General features: G+C 38.6%; 1 protein-coding gene and 1 long non-coding RNA gene across 2 annotated transcripts in view; one reads left to right on the top strand and one right to left on the bottom strand.

Annotated features, from left to right (window-relative positions):
- Cacul1 (CDK2 associated cullin domain 1) overlaps positions 1 to 21,175 on the top strand; it is a 65,241-nt gene that overhangs the window by 16,884 nt on the left and 27,182 nt on the right. The window contains exons 2-3 of the mRNA XM_090345770.1: positions 5,728 to 5,854; positions 7,241 to 7,343. Coding sequence (XP_090201896.1) covers positions 5,728 to 5,854; positions 7,241 to 7,343 — 230 coding nt within the window. The remainder of the gene's footprint in view (positions 1 to 5,727; positions 5,855 to 7,240; positions 7,344 to 21,175) is intronic.
- LOC150053778 (uncharacterized) lies at positions 9,992 to 19,345 on the bottom strand. The gene is made up of 3 exons (XR_016537897.1): positions 18,718 to 19,345; positions 11,482 to 12,070; positions 9,992 to 10,049 (listed from the first exon to the last, which is right to left on the bottom strand). It is a non-coding gene; the product is annotated as an uncharacterized LOC150053778 (long non-coding RNA).

Genomic DNA, 21,175 nt, shown 5'->3' on the forward strand with positions numbered 1-21,175 from the left:
GAAAGGAGCAGGACATTTTGCCCAGTGTTAACATTTTGGACAAAATAGATTGATTTACTACATTGTTACTGCTAGAAGAACAAGAATACTGATAGCAGTCTAAATTTTTCCTTTAGAAAACATACACATTAGATAGGCTTAAGTTGATATAACCATAGGGTTATTGTTTTCTTTTTTTTCTAGTACTAGAGTTTGAACTTAGTCTCTTGCCACTCAGGCTCAGTTGGTGTTCAGTTACTTGATCCATACTTCTTGCTGAACATACTGCTAGTTATTTTGAACATAGATTCTTTTGAATTGCCCAGGCTGGCTGTGAACCACTGTCCTCTAGGTCTCAGTCTCTTGAGAAGCTAGAATTACAGGCCTAAAGCCACAGGTGCCCAGCTAGGAGTCAGTTCCCAGTAAGGTGGCTCTTAGGGACATATAGTAAAATGTTGGTGAATCCATGATATAAAACTAATTCCTAGCTACTCTCTCACTCTCTCTTTTTTTTTTTTTTGCCAGTCCTGGGCTTGAGCTCAGGGCCTGAGCACTGTCCTTGGATTTTCTCAAGGCTAGGGCTCTACCACTTGAGCCACAGCACCATTTCTGGCTTTTTTCTATGTATGTGGTACCGAGGAATCGAACCCAGGTCTTCGTGCATGCTAGGCAAGCACTCTACCACTAGGCCAAACTCCTAGCCCCACTACTATCTTTTTTTAAAAAAAAAATGTAAATTTATTTTTGTTGGTCATGGGACTTGACCTCTGGGCGCTGTCCTTGAGCTCTTTAGCTCAAGGCTACTACCACTCTGCCACTTGAACCACAGCTCCACTTCTAGATTTTTTGGTGGTTAATTGGAGATAAGAGTGTATAGGACTTTCGTATCTGGGTTGACTTTTTTGGGGGTGAGGAGGGAAGTTCTGGAACTTGGACTCTGGGCCTGAGCACTGTCTTTGGACTTTTCTCAAAGCTTAGAGCTCTGCCACTTGAGCCATAGCACTACTTTGGGCTTTTTCCATGTATGTGGTACCGAGGAATCCAACCCTGGTCTTCATGCATGCTAGGCAAGCACTCTACCACTAGGCCAAACTCCTAGCCCTCCTAGCTACTCTTTTAACATTCTCTTTTTTTTTTTTTTTTTTTTTTTGCCAGTCCTGGGCTTGAGCTTAGGGCCTGAACACTGGTCTTGGACTTTCTCAAGGATAGAGCTCTACCACTTGAGCCTCAGCACCATTTCCGGCTTTTTTCTATGTATGTGGTACCGAGGAATTGAACCTGGGTCTTCATGCATGCTAGGCAAGCACTTTAACCACTAGGCCAAACTCCCGGCCAGCATTCTCTTATATTTATACCTTTATTTGACTCTCCAAGTTGTTGATGACGATCCTTTACTAGGAATTCATCGAATAACATGGATATAATTGTCTAGCTGTCTGCAGAGTAGCATTAGGCAGTGGCTGTCAAACACAACATTGAGAATCACCTGGAGGTGGGCATGTTTTAAACAGATTCCAAGGTCCCACCCACCTACTCACCCATCACAGGTGTTTCCCAACCAGTTTGTCTGGGGTAGGGATCTGACTGCATTTGCAACAGTTTTGAAGATGCTCTCTAGCTGTCACCATCTGACAGCGTTGACAGTAATGATTAGTCTGTGCAGTAGACCCAGTATGACTGAGTAGTGCCTGCTGTGTAGTCCTTGCACTTGTCTTTGTCGTGTACCCCACCTCCCTTTCCTTCCCTCTCCCACCCTTCCCTTTCTCCCTTCCTCCTCCTGAGGTGATCTTGCTAGGTTGTCTAGACCCGTCTCCTCACTTCTGGGCTCATGTCATCGATTTTCTTGCCTTAGTTTCCTAAGGTAGCTGGAACTACAGAAGTGTGACATTGTGTCCGGCTCACTAGTGCCTGGTCTTTTAAAAATAGCTTAAAAAGTAGTCCTTTATTTTCAATTGGAAAAATTTACCTAGATAACAGTTTAGTAATTTAATTTGTTTAGATTCCATGTTTTATTTGTTTACATTTGATGATATTAATTAAAAATTCCACAAAACGGGGGGTGGAGTTTGGCCTAGTGGTAGAGTGCTTGCCTAGCATGCACGAAGACCTGGGTTTGATTTGTACCACATACATAGAAAAAAGCTGAAAGTGGTGCTGTGGCTCAAGTGGCAAACCACTAGCCTTGAGAAAAAAAGCCCAAGGACAGTGCTCAGGCCCTGAGTTCAAGCCCCAGGACTGGCAAACACACACACACACACACACACACACACACACACACACACACACACACACACAAAATGGTTCTACAAAAGGAATTTGTCTAAAAGGTAGACTTATTTAACTCTAAAAAATCTGTATGTATACTTTAACCACATATAATGTCTATTGAAGAAGAGATTAGTACTATGTACCACTGTATTGGTAGTACAGTTATGAATGAGTTTTACATTTTCTTCTTGTAGCATTTCTTTTAAACTCTCAACCTATAGCATCCTATGTAGCCTTTTTTAGTTATTAGTAATGTAGCTATTTCCTATACATTGCATGAATTTTGGTTACTGTTACTTGTGGTCAGTTTGAATCTTTGAATGGTCAGAGTTAAAGTGATTTTGATTTCATTTCTGTAGCAAAAGGATCTAATTCAGAATCACATCACCTCCCTCCCTCCCATCTCACATCTCCCTCCTTCCCGCCCCCCAACCCACATATTCAAGAGGCTGTTTGTTAGAATTGCTGGTAAACTGAACAAACTGCTAATGGCTTTATTATTATTATTATTATTATTATTATTATTTAACAAGGGGTTGGATAGGGTAAGGAAATAGCACTGTAAAAGTTTTCCTGGCTTGTCATTATAGGTATGGGCCCCAGGCTGTGTGAAGAGATTTTGCACCAACTCTTGATTATTCCTTAGACTGTCTCTGGTCTCTGGCTTTGCAGATGCGTGCCTTAGTTCTATTGTCTTGTTCTGTGGTCGGACTAGCTGGCCTTGTGTAATACTTTGTAATATCTGCCAATCTTCCTTTTTTTTTTTTTGTGGTCCTAGGGCATGAATTCAGTCTGGGGGCTGTCCCTGAGCTCTTCAGCTCAAGGCTACAGCCCTACCCTTGAGCCAAGCCCCACTTTCCTTTTCTAGAGGTTAATTGGAGATAAGAGTCTCAGGTCCTTTTGTGCCTGGACTAGCTTTGAACCTTGATCCTCAGATCTCCTGAATAGCTAGGATTACAGGGGTGAGCTACCACATCTGTGAACCACCTTTCCCACTGCCAATCTTCCTTTTTATCAGAGAAAGTAAATTTCAGACTCAGAACAGTTAGCAAGCAGCAGTTTTTTTTTAAATTGTAATTAATAGAAGGGTTACATTATATTTGCCAGATAGAAGGTGCGTTACTTCACATTGATACCCCTTCTCATGTTTTTGTCCCCATTTCCCTCCCCTTATCCTATCCTATCCCTCCCCTTCCCTATCCTATTTTAAATAAATGAATAAACATATATACAATATACCAGATAACAAGGTAAGATAACCAAGGGATAACAAAAGAGATGAGAAATAACATAGTCCATTAAGAATAACAATCACACATTATGTGGCTCTTGTTTCCATATCCTAGGAGGTCCTTTCATTAAGCCTCATTCTATGTATCTGTGTTTTGCCCTATTGTAAACCTCTGCTAGGAGAGTCCAAGGTTTATACTAATTATGACAAATGAGGGAATCCATTGAGCCTATGTTCCTTTAAGTCTGGCTTACTTCATTTAATATAATTTTTTCCAGGTCTTTCCATTTCCTTACAAATGGGGCAATGTTGTTCTTTCTGATGGCAGCATAGAATTCCATTGTGTATAAATACCACATCTTGTTGATCCAATCAGCAAGGGCCATCTTGGGTTGGGTATCTGAGGAGCATCTGGGTTGGTTCCATATCTTTGCTATGGTAAATAGTGGGCAGCAAGATTTATTCCTTCAAAGGTAGGCACAGTTCTGCTTCTGGCTTTTTGGTGGTTAATTGGAGATATGAGTCTCACAGAATTTCCTGCTTGGCTGGTTTCAAACAAAGATCCTCAGATTTCAGCCTCCTGAATAGTTGGGATTACAGACATAAGCCATCAGCACCAGTATATATTTTAGTCATTTCTCCTCCTCCTCCTTTTCTTCCTCCTCCTTCTCCTCCTCCTTCTCCCTTCCTTCCCCTCCCCCTCCTTCTTCCTTCTTCCTTCTTCTTTTGTAGGGATAATGTAGAAGGGTTACAGTTACATTCGTCAGGTAGTAGGTGCATTACTTCTTACACATTGATACCTCTTCTCATGTTTTTGTCTCCATTTCCCTTCCCCCATCCCCTCCCAATCATCTTGTTTTTCCCCTTTCCCTTCCCTATTTCAAATAAACAAATGTATATACAATATACCAGGTAACAAAGTCAGATACAGTAACAACATGAGATTAACCATAAGGACAAAGAAAAAGAGAAGAGATATAACATGTGCCTCTCACTGACGGTAGAGGAAAGCCTGGTGTAATGACCCTGCTTTGTGGTAGTTCTGGTTGCAGGCAGCTGTGGGACTGCCTGTGACTCTTTCTCCTATACAAGGCATAGAGTTGTAGATATTGATGGGGTGAGTGGGTAGGGACACCAACAGTATCTGAGATATCCCTATTTAAGTGTAGTAGTTGTTCAGTAGTAGTTGTTAGCTCCTTTTTCCTGGGTGGTTTTTTTTTTTTTTTTTTTGTAATCATCTGAGAATAGATCCACCCCATCTTTTCATGTTCAGGTAAAAAAAGGAAAACCTTTTAGAATCATCTTTGACCCTTTTCTCACATCTCTGATCCATCCCATTGATCAATCTCATTGGCTCTGCCATAATACATTCAGAATCTGACCTCCTTTTAACCTCAAGGCCACCCCCTGACTTAGTACATCTCTCCTAACTCACAGCCTTCTAATTAGTTTACTCTCAATGCTACTATCACTACTATGCTATTTTGAGATTATAGTGCCTGGACTTTAGTCCCTGTAATCCTGTCATTAGATAGATTTTTCCTAGGAATGTCTGTAGAGGTTGACGATTGCTGTCCACCATTTCCTAAACCTTCAGTGGTGTGTTGGCAGCCCATTTCCATTTTGTCACACCATTGACACTGTATTGAAGGTCATGTCATGTTTGAGAATACTTTGCTAGTGAACAAAGCTTATAAAAAAACTGGAAGAGAACCAGTTATATTTGCTTGTTTTGTTCTTTTTTTTTGTCAGTCCTGGGGCTTGAACTCAGAGCCTGGGCACTGTCCTTGAACACTTTTTGCTCTGGGCTAGCACTTTGCCACTTGAGCCACAGCACTGCTTCTGGCTTTTTTATGTGGTTCTGGGGAATTGAACCCAGGGCTTTGTGTATGCTAAGCGAGCATGCTAACACTAGGCCACACTCTTGGCCCAACTTCTGGCTTTTTCTATGTATGTGGTACTGAGGAATTGAACCCAGGTTTTCATGGATGCTAGGCAAGCTCTCTACCACTAGGCCAAACTCCCAACCCCTGTTTTGTTATTCTTAAAGGTAGACAGTCTCATAATTGTTTTTTTTTTTTTTTTTAATTCAAAGTTAGCATCTCTGACCAGGGTCTCTCTACCCCTCCCCTTAATTACAATGGGATAAGTAATGGAAGAAGAATTTGTCTGAGAGTATACAGTTGATATGATTTGCATTTACTGTACATGTGGCATGTAGTAATATTTATTTTATCTTTTACTGCTAGTAATGAATGTTATAACTATTGAAGATTATAAGAGCACATACTGGCCAAAATTGGATGGTGCCATAGATCAACTTTTAACCCAGAGTCCTGGTGACTATATCCCCATATCCTATGAACAGATATACAGGTAAGTTAAGATTCAGTTTGCCTGGGTTTGAGATAACATATTGAGGTTTAGGAAAGTTTGAGTTATGATGGCATGTATGCATGTAATGCAAAATATGAATAGTGAAATTCTAAGTATTTCTGTATTACACACTTGTGGATTGGGAGGTTGATTTATATTTTGTGATTCAAAAGTAGTTCAAGCTGGGCACCATGGCTCATGCCTATAATCCTAGCCACTCAGAAGGCTGAGACCTGAGGATTGCTGTTCAAAGCCAGTCTGGGCACTAAAGTTCGTGATAACTCTTCACCTCCAATTAACCACTAGAAAACCAAAAGTGGCACTGTGGGTCTGGGCTAGGTCGGTAGCCTTGAGCTGAAGAGCTTAGGGGCAGTGCCCAGGCCCAGAGTCCAAGCACCATGACTCACTGGGAAAAAAAAAAAAAATGGTTTTCAAGTCGAGAGGGAAAACTGTCCCCAAAAGATTTCTCATCAGCTTACCTATCAAACACAGCAAAGAAATTGCGCTGAGCTGTGGAATAAAAAAAAGCAAGAATGATGGAAGTATTTTGTGTAAAACTAGGATTTGTTTTTGTAGTTGCATGGGAAGGCCTTGGTTTAATTTGATATTTATTGGCACAGTTCAAACTTGATTTCCCATCTTCTGATAAATGGAAGCAACAAGTTAGGAACTGGGGTGGGATATGAGATGAACTCAGTGACAGGAGGAAAAAGTGGGAGCTTTGTTCATACACTGCTGTACAGAGATACAGAGGTGGTATTGTAAACATTTTTGTGCATTAGAAACTTTTTTTGGCGGGGGGGGGGTTCGGTCGTGGGGCTTGAACTCTGGGCCTGGGCACTGTCCTTGAGCTCAAGGCTACTACTCTACCACTTGAGCACCAGTGCCACTTCTAGTTTTCTGGTGGGTTAATTGTCAGTAAGAGTCTCATGGACTTTCGTGCCTGGCCTGGTTTTGAGCTGTGATCTTCAGATTTCAGCCTCCTGAGTATCTAGGATCACAGGTATGAGCCACCAGTGCCTGGCGCATTAGAACTTTTTGTCTACTGATTATCACATTCTTCCTTATTTTGACATTCATTTATGAAACAAAGGTTTATAAGTTGTTGTCATATTCAGACCTTAGATTCAATAATATATTATCTAGACTGACTCAACAGTAGATTTTCTAGTGTTGACCAAATGACTACTATATTACTGAGATTATTGGTAGCTAGGGGTGATACTTTTCCTGTCTGAACACTGATTGGGGAAGGGGAAATTTTTATTAAAACTTTTGGTTGTTTGTCTTACTGATGGATTATTTGATCAGTGATTGAAAATGTGTTTTAGCTTTATACTGAACTAAGTGATACTTTTTTAACTTGGTTTTTCTTTGTTTTTGCAGTTGTGTGTACAAGTGTGTGTGCCAGCAGCACTCAGAACAGATGTATAGTGACCTGATTAAGAAGATAACTAATCACTTAGAGAGAGTCTCAAAGGAGCTGCAGGTAAACAACCAATTATAAACATTTTTGCCTCTTTTAGGTTTCTCCATGTGGTTGGAGTTAGGTTGTTTAATATATGTTTGGAATCCTATTCATTAGACCATGATACAAAGTTATGAATATTGATCAAATTATCTGATCTTTGTTAGTTTGAAAATTGAAATAAACTACAAAATTTTTTAATTGAATATATTTTGTATCTCAGCTGTTTTCTTGCCACTTTGTCAACACTTATTTGCCAGTCGTGGGGCTTGAACTCAGGGCCTGGGCATTGTCGTTGGGCTTTGTCAAGACTAGTGCTCTACCGCTTGAGCCACAGCACCACTTCTGGCTTTTTCTGTGTATGTGTTGCCAAGGAGTTGAACCCAGGGCTTCATACATGCTAAGCAAGCTATCACTAGGTTTTACTTCCGGCCCCCAACACTTATTTAAAACTTTGTTTTTCTGTTAACTTGAATACTTACTGAATTTTGTAATACAGAAACACATATGCAATGTAGTTTAGTTTTTTTATTATCTGTAAAGAGTAGTTTGTGTACTAATTTCTAATTTTTCCCAGTATGCGTATTAGAAGTCAATTGTTAAAATATGGGCAGGTTGTAGGAAATCCTCCGCTCAAGGAGGAATTGGGTTCCTGGTCCCCAGCTCTCCCTTGTAGGCTCGTCTCGTAAAGTTTTCAGTACCTAGAGGTCATTGTGTATCTCCATTATAGATAAAAACCCAAGAACTGTGCCTTACAGCTTTAATTTTTTCCCAGTTATTTGTGTATGTCTCTGTATGTGATGTGTGCACATGTATGCGCACATACATGCACACACATGCACACACATGTATGCCAGTACTGGAGCTTGAACCCAAAGCCTTAAGCACACTTAGCTATTTTTCTCAAACCTGGAACCCTACCACTTGAGTCCTACCTTCACTTCTGGCATTTTGTCTGTTGGGACTGGCCTTGCACTGTGAACCTCAAGTTTCCTGTGTAGCTAGGATTATTAGTGGGAGCCAACTAGCTCCCAACTTTCTAATTTTCAACTTCATTCTTGCCCTGTGAATTTTCACCTGTATACAACTTATTGCCAAATCCTGTTTACTTCCTGCCCCTTTCTAGCCCTTTTGTACATTCACTAGTTTCCTGGTTTCTGTCCACCATCTTTTGTGTGATTTCTCAAATGCTCATCTCCCAGGTTGCTCTACCTTACTTTACTATTGTGTCTTTATTCAAGCAAATTTTGATTGGTGGGTATTTAGGTTGCTTTTAATCTTTGTTATTAATAATACCACATGAACTGTTAGTCTTTTAAGTCCATCTTGCAATTCACAAAGCGGTGTGTAGTTACACTACAGGTGAAATAAATTTTACTGTTACTAATGCAGGAATGATTCTTACTAAAGATTGAAACTAGATTTAGAACAGTGTCTCTCGATGTTAGTATTTCAGAAACTGTATCAAGTAACTGTAAGGAATAAAGATATATTTAAAACCAGGAAGTTTATTTTTAGTTAGTACAAGTCCCACTTTGAATTTAGTGATATGATCCTAGTAAAAAGAAAATCTTAGCTGGGAGAGGGGCCTGATGCCTATAATTCTAGCTACTCAGGATTCTGAGATCTGAGGATTGAGGTTCAAAGCCAGCTTGGGCACTAAAGACCATGAGTCTCTTATCTCTAATTAACCACTAGAAAACCTGAAGTGGTGCTGTGGCCCAAGTGGTAGAGCAGGGTGGTAGCCTTGAGCTGAAAAGGTCAGGGACAGCGCTGAGGCCCAGAGTGCAAGCCCCATGATCGGGGGGGAAAAAAAATCTTGTTTCTATTTAAAAAAAAAAAAAGTTTTGCTTCAGAATGATCTTTCTTGGTTGCTTGCTTTTTTTCTTTTCTTTCTGTGATGCTGGGAATGGAACTCAAACCCCTTATGCATTAGGCACTCTACCACTGAGCTACAACAGCCTGGCTCGAGCTTTTGTTTTTTGAGAGTCTCAAAGCTAGCCTTGAACTTTTGATTTTCCTGTTTCTGCCTTCTAAATACTGGGATTATAAGTGTGTATTGTCATAGCCAGCTTCAAATAGTTCTATTTTAGAAGCTTGTTACTTAATAATGAAGAGTGACAAAATAGTTAGAAGTATAGGGACCTCAGGCCATTGCCTCAGCTTTACTGTTCAGAAATCGTATACCTCTTGATTAATATTTTGACACCATTTTGAAGATTTTGTAGATTTTTACAACATTCATATGGATTGGCTTTACTAAAACATCTGTGAGCTGGGTGCTGGTGGCTCATGCCCATAATCCAAGCTACACAGGATACTTAAGATTCTGAGGATTTAGATTTGAAGTCAATGCAGTTTCATCACAAGACTCTTATTTCCAGTTGAGCAGTAAAAAAGCTGGAAGTGGAGCTCAAGAGGTAGAGTACTAGTCTTGAACAAAAAAGGCCAGGGACAATGCCCAGGCACTGGATTCAAGCTTAGGACTGGCATGTGTATACAAGTGGGGGGGCCAGAGTGCGCGTGGGCAGGCACCCACATGCATCAATACACACACATACACACACACACGAATAAAACATATGGTTCCTTTACATTAAGTTGTTAGGATTTTTTCTCCCTTCTGCCCACCTGGGAATAAACTTCTGCCCCCTACCTGGAATAAACCTCTTCTTTCTCTCTTAGTATTATACATATGTCCACCTGTGGAACACTTTCTTGGAACTTCTGTATATAGAACAGAAGTAAACAAAACAGACGGTTAGCATTTTTTTATTGACCCATAGCTTCTTGGCAGTAATGCCTATAAAGGCAATAGTTGTGTTAACTGATTTTTGTTCATGTCTTAACTGTCTCTCCTTTGAGGACTGTGACTTGTCTTTTTAGTCTTGAAGACTGTGACTTGTCTTTCTAGTTTAAGTGTTTTGTACATCAGTAACTGAGTGAATGCTGAGTTAACTTAGTGAATGCTTAGCAACTAAATCTATACCAATAAAAGAGCATCAGTGGTGTATGACCGCTTCATTTTTTAGATGCTTAAGGCCTTTTTTTTTGTGTGTAATCTTATTTTGTAGATATCTGAATGAAATTGTTATGGGGTGACAATAATAATAAATGTCAAGTCTAATGAGTTAGAAGCGTTGTATTTAAGCAAAGCATTTTGTTTGCATTCTGGTTATTCATAATGAATTTTTTGAACTTATATTTAGTTGTATGAAGTTATCATGTCAGTTAACATGTCAGTTTGCAAGTGTATCGCATGTTGATCAATATCACCCTTTTCATCATTCTTCCCTATCCCAACCTTCTAGTTTCATAGGATATGCATTGAATATTAGGGCTGCATTCTTTTTCCTCCCTTCCTCTCTTGTAATGAGATTTTTGAGCCAAAATACTAGCTTGGGGTGAGTTTCATTTGGCAGATAATCAGAGATTGTGTGCTAGACTTGGTCAATCAATGAGATGGACCTACAGGGCATCAGCTTCTATCAAGGGCATTTAAAAATAGCTGGTAGCTTGTATAGTTTCTCATATCCTGTTGGAGAAATAGCGTTCCATATTCCCTAGTGGTTTTCAGAATTGCTGTTTACTGTTTGCAGAGATTTTTTCATTTGTTGAACCTAAATATTTTATATAAAAGCACAATCTTGTACTCTTAATTTTTTTTCATTTTGGAAACAATTACTTTTCTACTTCCTTGTAACTTTTTGTTGTTTTTGAATTAGTAAAACTAGGCCAACCCATTTAGTATCATTATATTTCACTGGGTGCCTGTCAGTACTCTTTTATTCCCTGATGGATTATATGGAATTGTGACCAGTATATTTTGCCTTTATTTTAAAATACACCCTTTTTTTTTTGGTCGTGGGGCTTGAACTCTCAGCCTGGGCGCTGTCCCTGGGCTCTTTTCTTAAGGCTAGTGTTCTACCACTTGAGCCACACTACTTCTGTGGTTAATTGGAGTGAGAGTCTCTTGTCTGGGCTGGCTTTGGACTGCAGTCCTCAGATTTCAGCCTCTTGAGCAGCTAGGATTGCAGGCATGAGCTACTAAAGTCTAGCAACCTCTTCTTTAAATATGATGAAATTTTGTGTTTATTTTTCTTCTACATTGCCAGAACCACATGGAAATAGTTAACTTTAGAGAAAAAAATTGGTTTACCAATTTAGTACATAATATTTGATAGGTTTGGGAAGTTCTGTTGAAGTTCTTAGGAATCAGGCCAGGACCTCCACTTGCCTGTTGAATTTGTTTAAATTATAATAGATACCTCATCTTCATGGCTAAATCCAAATTCCTCTTTACTCAAATCAGTTACTTTTCAGGATTGAGGGTTCATGATCTTCTCTGATTCCTTTATCATCTTTGACCACTTCTTTGTAGGTCATTGAGAGAGGTAATGTGATAATGTACTACTCCTCTTGTTTGCAGGTGATAGAGGTGGTGTGATACTGTATTGCTCCTTGTTACAAGTGGTAGAGATGATGGGATACTGTACTGCCTCTTGCATCTATCCTCTTTTATTGCTATTGCCATCCTTTTCTTTGTCTTTACTGGCTGATGCTGCATTAATGCACTATTCTCTAATCCCTTGCCTCTTCAGACTCTTCCTTTGGCTAATAGCCTTCTAAAATATCCTGATTTTATGAGCATATGATCTTGTTCAGAGTCCTACAGTGTCCTGTTGTTCATCTGAATTAATCACAGTTGATTTCTTGGTCATCTTCTCTTTTTGGATCACTGATTTATTCTGGAAGAAGATATTAAGTTTATTAGCACTTTGATATAGTAGTTGAAGAGAGTGCAGGGATGACATTGTAAAGGCCCATCCAACTGAAGGACCATATCTCAGACTAGTAAGAATCGTAAGACTTACCTTCTTGGTACCAAAATCTATATCCTGCTTTGATTAAATTGGACTAGATTTGCTAGCATGTCTAGCATGACTGAATTATTTTTGGAGAAAGATAATATCCTAGACATGTAATTGTTCTAGTATCTTTTCATAACCAGTTTCTGGCACCGAATCAGAAATAACTAGCATAGTACGATATTCAGGTGATCATAAAGTCAAAAGAAATGGTAAAACAGTTTTAGATAAGAATTGAGAGAATGCAACATCAGTAGTCTCACTGAAAAGGAAAATTATTCTTAATTACTATTATTTTTTTTTGCCAGTCCTGTGGCTTGAACTTAGGGCCTGGGTCCCATCCCTGAACTTACTTTGTTCAAAGCTAGCACTCACTCTACCACTTGAGCCACAATGCCACTTCTGGCCTTTTCTATTTATGTGGTACTGAGGAGTCAAACCCAGGGCTTCATGTATGCTAGGTAAACAATCTATCACTAAGCCACATTCCCAGCTCAGAAATAATATTCTTTAGGTAGATATTTCTAGGTGAAAAGTGAGATTCAGGAAGAAATGGTAAACAACATGAATATGGATCATAAATGGTAATTTCTTATGAGTATAAAAAATACCTGAATTTGTCGGGTAAGCAAATTACATGGTACTAGAGTGTTACCTGGTTGGAAACTTAACTAACTTATTATGTTCTCAGGCCTTTGCCTTTTTGGAAATGTCTGCTTTTCATTGACTGCCCATAACTTCTGCCTATGTTGATAATTTTGTATGTCCCTCAAATGATGCTACAAATATCCAAGTGGCCTTTGGCAGAAAAAAAGGTTTCCTACCCCTGATTTAAAGGAATGGTAAGGGGAACATGTAATAATAGGAGAAAATGAGACAATTTTAAAAAGCAACCAAACAAAAATGGATGAAAAAGGCACAGACAAGAAGAAAGTAAATAATAGGATGACAGATTTAAACTTCAATACATCTATAATGTGAAATGCTAAAGAATAAGTACTGCATTTAAAAAAAGTAAAATGGATCTTGGGTATACTAGCTCACAACTGTAATCCTAGCTATTTGGAAAAAAGTTATTAGAAAGTATAAATGCCAATAACATCTCAGTATTTAACTGAATAAGAAAATAGAACAAGAAAAGAACATCAGATACAGAGGATTTGAACAATCTATTAAACATGACTTAATTGTAGAGTGAGCATACCATTGTGTCCAAGGTAACCTTACAGAAATGACTACATATGCTGCTTATAACGTAAGGCCTAACATTTGAAAGAACTTAAATCATAAACGTATTTTCTCTGACTTAAATTACAAGTCAGTAGCAAAAAGATAACTAAAACACATTCTACATGTTTGAAAATTAAGACCATGCTTTTAGAAACTCTTGTTTGAGAGGAAATTATAGTGGAAATGAGCAATTTGGAACTTAATGTTAGTGAATGGTAATGTTAATACTTTACATTACCACTCCTTGGATTTAAACTAAAATCTTTTAAGAAAAATTTAACTTTAAAATGTGTTGAGGCCGGGAGTTTGGCCTAGTGGTAGAGTGATTGCCTAGCATGCACAAGATCCGGGTTCGACTCCTCGTTACCATGTACATAGAAAAAAGCCAGAAGTGGTACTGAGGCTCAAGTGGTAGAGCTCTAGCCTTGAGAAAGTCCAAGAACAGTGCTCAGACCCCGAGCTCGAGCCCAGGACTGGCAAAAAATAAAATAAAATATATGTGTTAAAAAATAATAAAGTTAGAAAATCACTGCCTTTAGCATTTATCTCAGAGAATTAGGAAGAATAACAAATGAAACCAAAAGAAGTAAATCCCAACCTTTGCCCATAGTAGAGGATAGGAACTTCAAGGGTGCTGTGGGACAGAGCGGAATGAGGGAAGTGCTGAATGTGAGGAATGATCCAGCCAGGTAGAGTAGGGGGAGAGGATGCGCCTGGTCATCACGAGGGGAGGCTGCTTCCTCAGGCTGTGAGCAGAGGTACTGTGAAGATAGATCGGAACATAGTAAAGTGGGATTGGGAGTGGAAGGGTAGAGATGGCCAGACTTCACTCAGATTTTTAGAGCTCTTAAACACCAGGAATTGCATCTAGATGTGGTGTAAGGATGCAAGATGGATTGGAGCAAGAAAGAACAAACTAAGGGGAAATGGCGATTACGGTGCAGGATAGTGAATTACAGGTCACCTGTAATTCCAAGATTTAAAAAAAAGTGGTTCAAACAATGTCTTTTCATAAATTTGATTCCACAACTCATGTATGACAGTAAAACTTGATCTAAGCTCATGTGAAAAACTGAATGGAAATAATCCTGTACTTTCTCCCAGAAGTATTGGTGGTATCCCAGTGCCTACTGAGTTTTTCTCATATTTATGGAATATGTTCTATAATACCTTCTAAATTTGAAAGATTGTAAATTCTGGCACATGTCTGGCTCCAGAAAGCTTGGACCATGTACCTGTTGGTAATGAAAAGGGAGAAAGTTGTGTCAGGGACACATGGCAGAGTTCAAAGAAATGCGAGACAGTTATTTCCTCATTAGTAACTTCCATGGTTGAAAGAGAGAAGCAGAGCTATAGAATTGCAAGATCATATTGGTTTCAAAACATACTGTCTTTAGTGGCCAGGAGTTTGGCCTAGTGGTAGAGTGCTTGCCTAGTATACACGAAGACCCAGGTTCGATTCCTTGGTACCACATACATAGAAAAAAGCCAGAAGTGGTGCTCAAGTGGTAGTGCTCAAGTGGTAGAGCTCAAGTGGTAGAGCTCTAGCCAAGGACAGTGCTCAGACCCTGAGCTCAAGCCCAGGACTGGGAAAATATTATCTTTATTAGAGTTGAGAATAATAATAATGAATTTTAGAATATTTAATTCTGTTCTAGATTATAAGTATACAGAAAAATTGTGAATTGCGTTTATAAGGGAAATGTGCAGTGATATTTTCAATACACTGGAATATGTTGACCAATATCCTAAGAGTATAAGAGGTTTAGTTACAAGTCTTGCTAATTTTCCTCACAGTGAAATGTCGGATTTATTTCTGCCACCTCTCAAAAGTTCAAGTTCTCATGAGTGCTTGCCTGAACAATCAAGTATACCTTACCTTGACCCTGGACCTTTCCCCAGTCTGTTTTGTTTATTATTCCCTAGGGTTACTTACCATGTCATGTGTTTTCTTTTTTTATAAATTGTATTTTATTGTTGGGGTGATGTATAGAGGTGTTAGTTACATTTATATCATGTATTTTCTTAACTTTTTGACTTTTTATTTATCTAAAGAGCAAAGGGAATGTTCCCTAACAAATATCTCAAAGCTACTCACACCTGGATCTCACCAAAGTAGCACCACAACATTAATGACTGTTTTCCCATTTGGTTTCTTTTGCCAGTACTTTTCCTCTGTCCTTGCTGCAAGCTGAATATTGTTTGTCTGGTAGGTGTTTACTCAGCTGTTAATTTCAGTATGCAGGCAGACTTAACTGTGCTCTTCTTTACATCTACAGCACTAAATGCTACTACTGTAGCTTTAGTAGCTCTTAGTTTTTAGCACTTTGTTATGTATTTAATTACCAGTTTAGTAAATCTTTTTAGTGTAGTCTTATACTGTATAGACTTTACCACTAACCTCAGAACATTTTTAATCATGCAAAAAAGAAATCTAGTACCTGGTATCAGTCAGTCCTTTCCCTTAATCCCAGGTGACAACAAATCTGCTTTCATCTTGTAGATTTGCATATTTTGGACACTTCATACAAATGGGATAACTTAGTAGTGTTTTCAATATTTAATCACACTGTAACAAACACTTAGTTTCTTTGTAGCTGAATGATACTCTACAATGTACAGTGTAGTTTAAACTTGTAAAATAAAATTTAGGATTTTGAGCTTTATTCTTTTTCCTTGGAGTAATATAAATCTGTGGACATATTTTGTCAATTACAGGGCTTGAACTTAGAGGCTGGATGCTCCCTGAGCTTTTTTTTGCGCGAGGCTAGCGCTCTACCACTTTGAGCCACAGCACTACTTCTGGTTTTCTACTTGCTAATTGGAGATAGGAGTCTCATGGGCACTCATGAACTTTCCTACCCAGGCTGGCTTTGAATCATGATCTTCAGATCTTGGCCTTCTGAGTAGCTAGGATTACAGGTATTAGGCACTGGCACCTGGCTTTGGATGATATTACATTTAAATGAAATTTTCAAAGTCTGTTTATCCTTTGACCAAATAAATGTTTTGATTTTTGATAAAAGTAGTTTCATTTTCAATAATGATTAGTTACGTGTATCTTTTCCAGTGAATCTTAGCCCCTAGTAAACTGTGTGACAGAATTGGTTCCTAAGCCAGGCAAGGACATTCCATTGGTAAGAGCAGCAAAGAGAATACCAGAGCCCTTAGTTCAAGTCCTGATGAGGAAGAAGGGTGAAACTTCATGGATTTTTAATTCTTAAATAGGACTGAATTTATAGAAAGTAGTAAACTAACTTTTTTTTTTTAAGAAAATGTTTGAATGCGCTGACGGGTCTCATTTTTAGAATCCTCATGCCTGCTTCTGCTTCCCCCAGTGTTTTCAACTGTTTTAAAAGGAAGTTGACTAATTGCATTTAAACTATCTTAATATTTAGTGTAATTTTTGTATCTTTTAAGCTAAATATATTTTTTCAAGATAAATATGATTTGACTAAGTCAGTAATGGAAATTAATACAAACCAAGCCAGACTTTAGTCAACATTAACTAACTTTGATTTCATGTAAAGGTTTTTTTTTTTAGTTTGTTTGTTTGTTTGTTTTTTGTCATTCTCCCTATAAGAGGAACAAGTTTTGTGATGTTTAAAATCAGGGTAATGGTTGCTTTGCAATTCGTTGTCCAGTGGGTGGCAGTATAATTCAGTGGGTTGTCTTGTGGGTTTTGAATTTTTATGGCTTTTTAAAGGTTTTTGTTTGAACTACAAACTATTTTTTTTTTTTACAAAAATAAAACCACATTTCTTCCCAGAATATACTATATTCTTTACTAGAGTGAGGGAAAAGTTTAGATAGGAAAATTGCCTGGTACCTTTTTTTTTGCCAGTTCTGGGCTTGGGCTCAGGGCCTGAGCAATGTCCTTGGACTTTCTCAAGGCTAGAGCTCTACCACTTGAGCCTCAGCACCACTTCTGGCTTTTTTCTATGTATGTGGTACCAAGGAATCGAACCCGGGTCTTCATGCATGCTAGGCAAGCACTTTAACCACTAGGCCAAACTCCCGGCAACCTGGTACCTTTTTTATAGATTGCAAATAGGACTATTTCTGCCAGTTAATAATACTAGTCATTACTATTAATAGCAGCTACTTATTATCCATAGTAATAATATATAAGTATTCTACTGAATGTTTTTCTAAGTTACTTAAAGATCTATTTTTTAATCTAAATCCAAAGTGGTATGTTGATTGTTGTTATAACAAAGTTCTTATCCTAGAGAAGTTAGCTTGTGCAGCAACCTAAGTGAAATGATAAATATCTTCTGTCTAATGTAGAAGACTCAGTTGTATTTTATTATAGTTTATGTTAAACTCAGTTGTATTTTATTGTAGCTATTAGTTGAAAATAAGTCTTTTAGCTTAATTAGGAGTATGTAATGTCTCTTGTAAGTTTGGGATTTTGGGATGTGATTTTTGGATATATATATATATATATATATATGTGTATATTATTGGGTTTGAAATAAGGGACCTTAGTCTTGGCTTACTTGCCTGACTAGAGCTCTACCACTTGATCCATGCCTTCATCCTTGCTTTTTTTCCTGGTTATTTTTGGAGATGGAGTCTCATAGATTTTTTTTGCCTGGGTTGACTTGGAACTACAGTGTTACAGATCTCATTTCCTGAGTAGCTACAAGCTAGAGCCATTAGCATCTGGCTCAGTTATAAGCTTTTAATTACTTATAAAGTTCTGAGCTGAAGAGCTCAGGGACAGCGCTTAAGCCCAGAGTCTAAGCCCCACAACCGACAAAAAAAAGAGAAAAAAAGGAAAAGAAGAAATGGGTGTGTCTTCTATCTGGCTCTTAGTATGTGGAATTGAAGCAGTAGTTGAATAAGGTTTATTTTTGTAGCTTTGGGTTCTTGTGAAATGTGGCTACTCTGTTCTTAGGTGGTCCTGAAGGATTCCTTTTTCTGTTCTGCCCTCAGCTTTGAGTGGGACCTGTCTTAATGGGATTGGGGTGTCTTTCCTCTCCTTATTGTCTTGCACAACAGTAGAGAGCTATTATTGCTTGGTATAAGAGAGATAGGGAACCAGTTTTGAGAGGTTTTTTTTTTTTTTTTTTTTTTTTTTTTGCTTGTTTATTTTCTTCTGTTTCCTGCTCATCTGAAAGTATGCTCTTAGCTCTTAATCTTGGGATGCATTTTTGAAATATTCCTACCTTCTTTCCTCTGATCTAGTTACAGGTACCTCTTCCTGCTTGTTGAGGAAGACCAAGGCTGGGTAGACTGTTAGGATCAGATAGTATATTGCATGGGCTGGATATTTTGTCCCAACTACTCACCTCTGCTGTTAGTGTGAAGGCAGTCATAGATGCTCAGTAAGTGAATGTCTTTGCTGTGTTTCAGTATGGGTACATGTATAAAACTAGGTAGTAGATCAGACCTTCTGGCTCTTATCCTTGGTCCAAGTCCACTAGTCTCTGTCCTCTGTAGTAGCCACCTTTTGCCTTGTATCTTTGAAAGGAGTAGAGTTTTCTGCCTTCTTTAGTAATATAGTTTTTCTTTGTAATATGTAGGGCAAAAATCTGGACACAAATGGTTTTTCCAATGTACTTGACCTTTGCCTGTCACAGAAAGTCTGGACTGTTATTTGCCCATCTTGCAGAGACAGTGTTTACCTCAGGTCAAGGAAAGACCAGGCTGATCTTTCAGCAAATGGCTTTTGCTTTGAATCTGAGCAGGTTCTATGGCACAGACAATTTTTGCTTGTTGTCCTCTATTTTTTGCTAGATGCCACTTTTCTGTGCTTCCTGAGGTCCCAAGTGTTGTTCCTGTGTTTTTTCAGGCACCTTTCTGTCCTCAAATCCTAACAAGCCTAGTCTTGGGAGGCACTGTCGGAGGACTTCTGGATGGCTGAATAGCAGCTTATGCGAAGAACTGGTAGTTGATGTGGATTAGCCTTGCAGAAGCCTCTGGAGATTCTGTGCTGTGAGGTCACACTCAGCCTTTAACAGTACATTCCAGTTACATTGCCTGTTTTTATGGCTCCCTTTAGCAAAGGAAAGCAGTTGATATGTTCTTCTGTCCTTCCTGTCTTTGGAATTCAATTCACCTGGTTGGACATGGCAAATGGAAGACAGTGAAACCTTAGGTGTGTGATGAGTTCAAAATTTTTTATTTATGTTAACCAGCCTTTTCTGATTAAAAACCAAATGGAGCAATGTTTTCTATATTTAAAAGAAAATTGGAGCTATAGTGTAACACTAGTGCTAATATGTTTTTAACTAATTACAGTTTGCAGTGAAATCCTCTCCTGGTGCAGTAGATATCTTGGGTTGCATGGATTGTCACTACTCAGCCCTCCTTGAATCCCAGACTCTGTCCTGGTAGTCCTTTTGCTAGTCCTTTGAAGAGGCCTAAGGTAGAGGTTTCTAAAAGCTTAAAAGCTTCTGGTCTAACTGTTTATCAAACCATGAACCTCCTGATGTTCTCATTACAAGTGTACATTTCTAGGAAGTTTCTGAGTTAGGGCCTAAAAAAGAATCAACTGCTTCTAAGCCCTTCACTGATTTGGTGAGTCACTTCCTAGGGGGTGTATGGAACTGTCCCTTTATCTCTTATGAAGCAGAGAGTGCAAAATACTTTATGTTGAAATGTAAGATTGTGTTGTTTTGAGGCTACCTTCCTGCCACTAGAATGTTTGTCTAAATCTCTGTAGACCTGGATAATAAACAGCAAAGCCCAGTGTAGGTGTCCAAGGGAAAGGACCTGATGACATGTTTAGATCATTATTACAGTTGTGTAGCAGAAAGGAATTTGACCTGTGAAACATGATAGTGGAGTCTGCTCATGTTTGTTGACACAGACAAGACAGACACAGGTACAGGAGAAAACATAGAAGGAAAGATTAAAAAATACAATTGTATCTCCATTGTGGGTACTGATTATTTTTCTGTAACTGCTTTGTCTGTCTGTCTGTCTGTCTGTCTGTCTGTCTATCTATCTATCTATCTATCTATCTATTTATTTCTGCCAGTCTTGGGCCTGGGTATTGTCTCTGAGCTTCTTTTGCACAAGGCTAGCCCTCTACCACTTGAGCCATAGCTCACATAGCTCAAGTATTATCTCCTTGAAGATTTTTATTAGTGACTTGTTTGTTAGGGTTGTTGTTGTTCTTTCCCCTTTATCCTTTCTTCCTTCTTTTTAACTTGTAAAAGTCATTTATTTGAAGACAGTGGTTTGTGAAGATAAAGAACAAAAGCACAGTAATTCTTTTTTTTTTTGGCCAGTTCTTAGACTTGAACCCAGGGCCTGATCTGTCTCTGAGCTCACTGACCCTGAGCTCTTCAGCTCAAGGTTAGTGCTCTACCGCTTGAGCCCAGTACCATTTCTGGCTTTTTCTGTGTATGTGGTACTGAGGAATTGAACCTAGGGCTTTGTGCATGCTAGGCATTCTACCACTAGGCCATGCTCCTAGTTCCAAGCACAGTAACTTTTTTTAGTTTCACTTCAGTGGGAAGAGGATAGGGGTTAGCTATATTAGGAGGACTATAAATATGAATTTTTAGAATTTTGTATTCACAATATGTAGTCAATATTAAAATAGTATTTAGAAAAAGTTGTCCCCCCAGTGTCATTAAATATATTTCAGGTGTTTACGGAAAACACATGACTAGTGGTCCCCAGACTGAACAACAGGTGTTAATGACCTAGGTCATATTAAATCGATTGACTAGTAACATTGTTTAAACAAATCCTCTTCTCAACTTAATATACATTTAAATAGAGGACTTAACTATT

Source organism: Megascapheus bottae, chromosome 15 (genome assembly GCF_031878675.1).
Source record: "Megascapheus bottae isolate mThoBot1 chromosome 15, mThoBot2.hap1, whole genome shotgun sequence".
NCBI classification, from domain to species: Eukaryota; Metazoa; Chordata; class Mammalia; order Rodentia; family Geomyidae; genus Megascapheus; species Megascapheus bottae.